This window comes from Colobus angolensis, unplaced genomic scaffold (assembly GCF_000951035.1).
Source record: "Colobus angolensis palliatus isolate OR3802 unplaced genomic scaffold, Cang.pa_1.0 Scaffold61, whole genome shotgun sequence".
Classification (NCBI taxonomy): domain Eukaryota; kingdom Metazoa; phylum Chordata; class Mammalia; order Primates; family Cercopithecidae; genus Colobus; species Colobus angolensis.
Genome location: NW_012119710.1, coordinates 6,285,538 through 6,294,463, shown reverse-complemented (window position 1 = coordinate 6,294,463; position 8,926 = coordinate 6,285,538). Strand labels below are relative to the sequence as shown.

The 8,926-nt window shown below is 49.9% G+C and overlaps 1 protein-coding gene across 2 annotated transcripts in view; it reads left to right on the top strand.

The window, feature by feature from the left end:
• The window catches only part of SLC43A1 (solute carrier family 43 (amino acid system L transporter), member 1), a 40,383-nt gene that overhangs the window by 17,928 nt on the left and 13,529 nt on the right, over window positions 1–8,926 (top strand). For both annotated transcript variants that reach the window (XM_011963411.1, XM_011963410.1), the window contains exons 3-5: window positions 5,913–6,090; window positions 6,199–6,254; window positions 6,387–6,463. In XM_011963411.1, coding sequence (XP_011818801.1) covers window positions 5,913–6,090; window positions 6,199–6,254; window positions 6,387–6,463 — 311 coding nt within the window. The remainder of the gene's footprint in view (window positions 1–5,912; window positions 6,091–6,198; window positions 6,255–6,386; window positions 6,464–8,926) is intronic.

Below are 8,926 nucleotides of genomic sequence, written 5' to 3'. Positions count from 1 at the left end.
GGCTTAATTCTTTATTTTTATTTTTTTTGTAGAGACAGGTTCTCACTATGTTGTCAGGGCTGGTCTTGAACTCCTGGGCTCAAGTGAACTTCTCACTCAGCCTCCCAAAGTGCTGGGATTACAGAAGTGAGGCACTGTGCCTGGCCTGGAACTCATTATTGAAGCATTCACTAGTATTGGCTTTGGGGTTACCTGGTTGCATCCTCTGACCTACCTATAAGGGTATCACAGCTAACGGAGCCTCTGTTTCTCAGAATTTAGGCAGAAGCAGTTCAATTTATCACAAACTACTCTATATCCAGCATAAGTGCCCAAATAAAACAGTTGCTAAAGTTCTTTAGGCATTTACTATTTGTTAGTTAGATATTTAGTACTCACTACAAATCTGTGATACAGATGTTATTATTATTAACGCCATTTTATAGAAGAGAAACCTGAAGCTCAGAGATGCTAAGTAACTTGTGCGAGGTCACACAGCTAGTAAATAAAGGGTGGAGTAAAGATTCAGTTTCACATTGGACTCCAGAACCTTTCTACTGGGACTCATGGGAATAGTGTGGATGTCCCCGACCTCCAATGGCCCAGGGCTCTCCTGGGGGAATCCAGCCATAGACGAGAAACCAGCGAGAGCCCAATTCTAAGATTTTTTTGTTGTCGTTTGTTTGTTTTTGAGACATGGTCTCACCCGGTCACCAGGCTGGAGTGCAGTGGCATGATCAATGCTCACTGCAACCTTGACCTCCCAGGCTCAAGCAATCCTCCACTTCCGCCTCCTGAGTAGCTTGGACTACAGGTGCACACCACCACACCTGGCTAATTTTTAAATTTTATTTGATTAATTAATTATTATTATTTTTTGAGACAGAGTATCACTTTGTCACCCAAGCTGGAGTGCAGTGGTGTGGTCTCAGCTCATTGCAGCCTTCACCTCCCAGGTTCAAGTGATCCTTCCACCTCAGCCTCTGGAGTAGCAGGGACTACAGGTGTGCACCACGATGCTCAGCTAATGTTTTGATTTTTTGTATAGATGGCGTCTCACTATGTTGCCAGGGTTAGTCTCAAACTCCTGGACTCAAGCAATCCTCCTGTCTTGGCCTCCCAAAGTGCTGGGATTACAGGCATGAACCACCGCACCCAACCCCTAAGGTGTATTTGCTGAATGTGACCATGTCTGAGGCAGGAAAGGGAAGCATCATGGGGTTAGGAAAGGAAGGGTAAGCAGGGAGACAAAGAAAATGGGATCATTTTGTGAGTGTTCACTGTGTGTGTATGTGTGACAGTTCTCAGAGCCAGCCTCTCAGGTGATTGAGACCACTGTCTCCATTTCCTAGATAAGATAATGGAGCCTCAGAGAGTTTCTGCAGCACAGCTAGTGGAATTAGTATTTGAACCTGGCTCTTCCAGACTCCAGATGCTTCACAACCATCCCATTTTCCAGTGTTTCCTAGACCTAGTCATTTGCAGTTCACCTTCATGATTTTACCATTTCTATGTGCCATAGCTACTGTTATTTACTAATAATTCCTTTTGAATCAGTCTACTTAAAAAAATAGTTTCATTCTAACGTGTAGTATTCTTGGAATATTGAGTTTGCTGTTACCCACCCCCACACATTATACATATACATATGTGTTTCTCGTACATATATACATCATTTTTTGTTATTTTTATTTTGTTATTTTATTTTTTTATGTTATTTTATTTATTTTATGTTATTTTGTTTTATTTATTTATTTTTTTGTTAGTTAGTTTTTTTAGATGGAGTCTCTCTCTGTAGCCCAGACTGGAGTGCAGTGGTGTGATCTCAGCTCACTGGAACCTCCTCCGCCTTCCAGGTTCAAGTGATTCTCCTGCCTCAGCCTCTGGAGTAGCTGGGATTATAGGCACCCACCACCACACCCAGCTAATTTTTACATTTTTAGTAGAGACACAGTTTCACCATGTTGGCCAGCTGGGTCTTGAACTCCTGATCTCAAGTGATCCACTTGCCTTGGCTTCCCAAAGTGCTGGGATTACAGGTGTGAGCCACTGCACCTGGCCAATGTATGTGTTAAATAAACATTCAAATAACAAATAACTATGAAACCTCAAAAACGGCTCCATGTTACTTCCTGAACCCATCTGGAGTGCCTACACACTGTGCATACCACATATTGGGAAAACTGCTTTCCCTGGCTTCGAAGCCCAGCTTAATCACCGTCCCATGCTATGCTTTGCTTTATTTGTCTATAAACATTGGGGTGGGGGGGTTGATGCCAAAGACCTTTTTTTTTTTTGAGATGGAGTCTCCCTCTGTCGCTCAGGCTGGAGTGCAGTGGTGTGATCTCAGCTCACTGCAAGCTCCGCCTCCCGGGTTCACACCATTCTTTTGCCTCAGCCTCCCGAGTAGCTGGAACTACAGGTGCCTGCCACCACGCCCGGTTAATTTTTTTTTTTGTATTTTTTAGTAGAGACGGGGTTTCACCGTGTTAGCCAGGATGGTCTCGATCTCCTGACCTCGTGATCCGCCCGCCTCGGCCTCCCAAAGTGCTGGGATTACAGGCATGAGCCACCGCGCCCGGCCCTGCCGAAGACCTTTTCTTTTGTCATTAACATGGACACAACTCTAAGAGGTCTTGGCATCTTGGGCTGGCTCCCCTCTTAGTTCAGAATCTGGATTTTATCCAACTACTCAGAGTGATCAAGCCTTATGAATGAACTCATTGGTGAAACTCATAAAAGGCTGATCGATAAAACAGGAATGAATGTATAAATTGACACTAAGTCATTAGCAGTTCATGGGACTGGATTCTCCTTTAGTGGAAGAGCACATGGTCGTTTCTGGCACTGACGTGTGCTTGAGAAACTTACTAAGCAAACTGGCGCATGTAACACAGAGGCCCTTTGGTGCAGTGGAAAACTGTTGACTTTGGAGATTATCTTGGGTTTGAATCTGAGCCTGCCTGTTAAAAGCTGGGTAACTGAAGTGCTTTGCATCTTGGATCCTTACCATTTAGAAAATGGTGACCATTGTACTCACCTTTTAGGGTTGTTGCAAAGTTTAAATGAGATTCTCTATAGAAAATACTAGCACGAAGTAGGTGTCAATTTGCATGCTAGTGGGATTGTTTGTGAGGGAAATTGTCATTTGATAATCAAACACTTAGGAGCAGGAACAGTGTCTCATTCAGGGACTGCAAATGGAAATGCCAGTTGGGGCCAGGCATTTGCTAATAATTGGGTAAAGCAGGGCAGGTGTAGGATAGCAAATGTATGGGAATTAAAAGAGAGGTGAGGACGTGTATGACCTTGAGAAGGCAAGCCCTGGCAAAAAGGGATGGCCTCCACTCAGCTACAGTCATGCCCAGATCTTCTAACTTTTTAAAGAGAAGTCAAAAATCTGGATTTTTATGAGATAACTCCTAAATTTAAACTGGCACCCAATTATAATTCACAACACTATAAGGATGGATCAACATTGCCAACCAAGCAAAACGTGAGTGGGGGCCATTGCTGGTCACTGGTGTGCAGCTTCTGGTCTAAATCATCTTTGCATTTCTTCTTACTTGACACATTGTCCCAACACAGTGCTGGTGTGTAGTAAGTGGGTGTAGAATGAATAAACCAATGCAGATAAACCTGTAGAGAGGCCGGGCACAGTTGCTCATGTCTGTAATCCCAGCACTTTGGGAGGCCCAGGCAGGCAGATCACTTGGGCCCAGGAGTTCGAGACTAGCCTGGGCAACATGTCAAAACCCCGTCTCTAGAAAAAAATACAAAAACTAGCCAGATGTGGTGGCGTGCACCTGTAGACACACCTACTCAGCAGCCTGAGGTGGGGGTATCACTTGAGCTCGGGAGGTCAAGGCTACAGTGAGCTTGGAAGTCAAAGGTGCCGTGAGCTGTAATAGTACCATTGCACTCCAGTCTGGGTGACAGAGTGAGACCCTGTCTCCAAAAAAAAACACCTGTAGAGAAATGAACAGTGATCACAAAGATCACTAAATTACAGGGCTAGCCTGATCCCCAGAGGCTGTGTGGTCCAACGCCCTACGTGCTTCCTGCAGGTGTCTGAGCACTTTCCCCACCTCCTTGGCAGCTGGTACTAAAGACTCTTTGTTGTCCAGGACAGTTCCTTCCCTGGTTGGTCAGCACTCAGGATCTGCCAGGCCTTTGTGTTCTTCCTTATGTTAACGCACAGATCCCTTTACCCTTACTCTTCTGCCGTCTGCATGCCCTTTGGATACGTAAAGTCAGGTTGTTTTCACCACTGAGGGCAGATGTTCTATACCACCCCCTAGTATCCAGGCATATCACATTCCCTTTTCCCCTTGTTGGTTTTTTTGTTTGTTTTCTTTTTCTTTCTTTCTTTTTTTTTTTTTGAGACAGGGCCTTGCTCTGTCACCCAGGCTGGAGTGCAATGGTGTGATCACGGCTCATTGCAGCCTTGACCTCCCGGGCTCAAGCAATCCTCCCACCTCAGCCTCCCGGGTAGCTGGAACTACAGACATGCATCATCATGCTCGGCTAATTTTTAAAATATGTTTTGTAAAGACAGGGTTTCCCAGTGTTGCTCAGGCTGGTCTTGAACTCCTGGGCTCAAGAGATGCACCCACCTTGGCCTCCCAAAGTCCTGGGATTACAGGTGTGAGCTACTGCACCTGGCCTGGTTTGTTCTTTTAGTAGCACCTGTCACTCTAGAGCTGAGAACTTCCTGTGTCATGCAGTGTGGATGCCCAGCTCCTAGAGTATGTGCTTACCACATGACCCACCAGGAGGTCAGCTACCCCTTCGCCAGATCCTTCAGGAGCACTTTCTCTGGGCCAGGCACTGTGCAAAGCTCTTTGTTTACTGTCTCCAGTTTAATCTTCCTAAGGAGGTCGTGGGTTAGGCATTCTTTGCTCCAGTTTACAGACAAGGAGGAAGTTACTTGGTCAAGGAACACAGCTAGTAAGGCTGGTGGTGGGAATTCAGACCCTGGTCTGTCTGCCTGCCCTAGGTGTACCCAGAGTTTGCCCTTGGCAATGCTGCCAAGTGACAAATTGGAGGCCTAGGGGCAGCCACCTCATGACTCACTGAGCATTGAGTAAAGCAAAGCAACCCTTTATCTCCTATCACTAGCTTTTCTCCTTAACTTGTCACAACTCCGAGTTGGCAGTTTACCGTTAAGGACAAGTCCTCCAGGTGGACTTCTAGAGGGGACTGGAGGGCAGTGAGCGGTCCTCGTTCTGTACCTCAGCTTCATCACCTGGGGAATGGGATACTTTATTAACTGACTCATGGGGCTGTTACGTTTAGAACAGTGCCTGGAACACAGTTAAGTGCTCAGTAAGTATTAGTAATTATTTTTCAGACTATCATTTATCGGGAAAGCGTCCTCTAAGTTTTAGTGAATTCTTTCTAAATGTCTTTTATTTTTTTTTTATTTAGAGATGGAGTTTTACCGTGTTGCCCAGGCTGGTCTCAAACTTGTAGGCTCAAGCGATCTGCCTGTCTCAGCCTCCCAAAGTGGTGGGATTACAGGCATGCACTACTGCGCCTGGCCATTTGAATGAATTCTTGTTATAGCCATTAGAGCACCACTCACTGCCTTTGCCTTTGCCTCTAGATATGGGGGCACTTCTTGTTGGGGGTCCACAACCCCCTAAGCTTGGACACTGAGTGCATATTACAACTTGGTAAATACGTTTATGTCCAGTATTTCATTTGAGCTCGTTGAAGCCTCAGGCTATGTGTATGCTAGACTATCCCAGGGTCAGGTACTAACTGCTGTCATTTCTGGAGCAGCCCCGTCAGAGGAGATGTGACTCTAGGGTACCCCTAAAGGCACCTGGCATGGGATTTGAAAGCAAGCCCCCTGACTGCAGGCTGCTGTCTCCTGTGCCCAGCTGTTCCTCTTGTCATGTGCTGAGCCCTCCCTTTCCCCTCCTCAGCTGAGAACAGCACCAACAGCACCCAGGATGAGCAGCGCAGGTGGCCGGGCTGTGACCGGCAGGACGAGATGCTCAACCTGGGCTTCACCATCGGTTCCTTCGTGCTCAGCGCCACCACCCTGCCACTGGGGATCCTCATGGACCGCTTTGGCCCCCGACCTGTGCGGCTGGTTGGCAGGTGAGGTGGCGGGGTTATGGGGAACTGGAGGACAGGGACCGTGCTGCAGGGGAGGGGGAGGGGAGGCGCTCACAGGCCAACCCCTTGCCCTTCCCTATGTCTCCACAGCGCCTGCTTCGCTGCGTCCTGCACCCTCATGGCCCTGGCCTCCCGGGATGTGGAAGGTGAGCTGCCTGTCCTCTTGTGGCTCCACAAGAAAAGAATGGGTGGGATGAAAGTGAATGTGTACCCCAGCTCCTGCCCTTGGCTTCCCACAGCTCCCCAAATGCCCTCATCTGCCGCTTTCCCCTTTCCAGTTCTGTCTCCATTGATATTCCTGGCGCTGTCCCTGAATGGCTTTGGTGGCATCTGCCTAACGTTCACTTCACTCACGGTGAGTGTTCCAGGCCTGGCCTGGCCGCAGAATTCCCCCGAGTTTGGTGACGGCAGAGTGAGTGGGCTGGGGGAGGGGCCTGTGGACGCAGATCACTAGATCAAGTGCGTGTGTGGAGAAACTGCAGGGTGGCTGCAAAGGGCAGGTGTGAGGCTGTGCGTGTGTGGATGAGGCTGTGTGTCAGGCTGTATGTTAATGTGTGTGTCTGTGTGTACAGAGCCCATGAATGTCTATGGAGCTCTGTTCTAGGTCCTGGACTACAGCACAATCAGGACTGACCATGTCATTCTCCCCGCTGGAGGTTACATTTCCGGAGTGAGGGGCACAGATAACCCAATAAACAAGTAAACAATTATGTCAGTAGTCATGGGTGCTGGGAAGAAAATAAAACTGGGTAACATGATCGTGAGGGGGAGGGAGCAGCTTGAGACAGCGTGTGCACGCGTGCCATGCCGTGGGAGAGTGGGTGTGTGACCCTGTCCCTGTGAAAGCCAGGAGTTGGTAGGTGTGTTTGTGAGTGTACCAGGTTGAACCATATGAAATTGTCGACACTTCGTCGTGCACGTGGCTTGACCTATTACATGTGGTGAGTTGTGTATGTGTGTTGTTCTAAGTGTGTTTATTTATGTGAGTGTGTAAACGCGTTAAAGGCTTAGGAGTATCGGGAGGGTGGAGGGGAAGGTACCTGGCCGGGCTGGCTCGGACTGTTTATCTCTGAGAAGGGCTGCCTGACTGGGTGGTTTTGGCTGAATTTCACCTCGCCCCAGCAGCCGCCTTTAATTCCAACCGGGGGCATTTCACAACTCTCAAGGAAGGAAGCGGATCCCTTTCTCCCCGCCCCTCAGCGCAGCCCCTTCTCCCTGCTGTGCAACTTGGCCCAGGGTCCTAAATCCCTTCTCTCCGGAGCTTGGCCTCAGACCCTCCGTGGCGGCCCGGTGGGGCTTGACCAGCGGCTCCTCCCCGCTATATCCCCGCCTCCTGTAACTTCCAGCCAATGGCAGGGCCCGGCGCCGGCGCCGCCCCTCAGCCGCTCTCCGCTCCGGCCGGCCCCGCCCCGCCCCCTGGGCAGCTGCGCTTGGCCTAGACTTGGACAGGCACGTCCGGTGCTGCGTCCTGCGGTCCCAGCTGCTGTTGCCACTCGCGCTGCAAGGCCGCCAGCCCAGGGTTAGCCGGCCGGCCTCGCTCTACCCACGGTACTGGGCGGAGACGGCGTTTGTGGCCCCTTGAGAGAGCCCTGCCCTCTCCAGGCCTGGCACCCTTCCCTGGCGTCCAGCGGTGCCTCAGATGCAGGGTGCAGGAAAACCTCTGCCTGAGTGGGTAGAGGTTTTGCCTGAGCCAGCCACTTCGGTGGGAGGGGGAAGGAGAATTTAGTTATCTTCTGTGTTTAAACACTTTTTTTTTTTTTTTTTTGAGACGCAGTCTCGCTGTGTCGCCCAGGCTGGAGTTCTGTGGCGCAATCTCGGCTCACTGCAACCTCCGCCTCCCAGGTTCAAGCAATTCTCCTGCCTCAGCCTCCCGAGTAGCCGGGACTACAGGCGTACGCCTCCACGCCTGGCTAATTTTTTTGTATTTTCGTAGAGACGGGGTTTCACCGTGTTGCTCAGGCTGGTTGCGAACTCCTGAGCTCAGGCAGTCCACCCGCCTCGGCCTTCCAATGCGAACTCCTGAGCTCAGGCAGTCCACCCGCCTCGGCCTTCCAAAGTGCTGGGATTACAGACGTGAGCTACCGCGCCCAGCCTAAACGCCTTCTTTACCAGAGCTATTGAGGCCTCCCTTCAGAGTCTCAGTTTCGCCCTCTGTGGAGTGGGGTTTGGCTTTGTACGAATCCTAAGGTCCTTCTCAGCTGTGGGATCTAGTGACTCCAGGAGGATGGTGGGGCCAGAGGAGGGTGTGTGCGAAGGGCATCCTGACTTTGCCTTCCCCTGCCCTGAGGGCTTGGCTGAGGCAGGTGAGCGGAACACATGATCAATTAAATTCTCTCCTGGTGGGGGTTCTGACCCTGCTGTGCGTCAGAGCCACCTCCTCTGGAGACTTGGTCTGCCCTGCCTCCGTTCCCTCCCTTATTTCCACCCTCACCTCCCAGGACGTGATTTGTCCTGAGTAAGCAGAAACTGGGCTAGGATACCAACCGAGAGGGTTAAGAGGCACCGCCTATTACCGGGACACAGCCATGGTCACAGCCTTGGGTTAGGGCTGGGACAGTCTAACAATGGGGAGAAAGCCATTAATGTGCTCTGTAAACTTGAGTACACTTTTCCTCCCTGGGTGTCAATTTTCTAATCTAAAGTGGGTTGGATAAGATCACTGTTTCTTTATTTTCTTTTTTTTTGGTGGGTGGGGACATAGTCTCCCTGTGTCACCCAGGCTAGAGTGCAGTGGAGTGATCTCAGCTCACTGCAACCTCCACCTCCCAGGTTCAAGCGATTCTCCTGCCTCAGCCTCCCGAGTAGCTGGGATTACAGG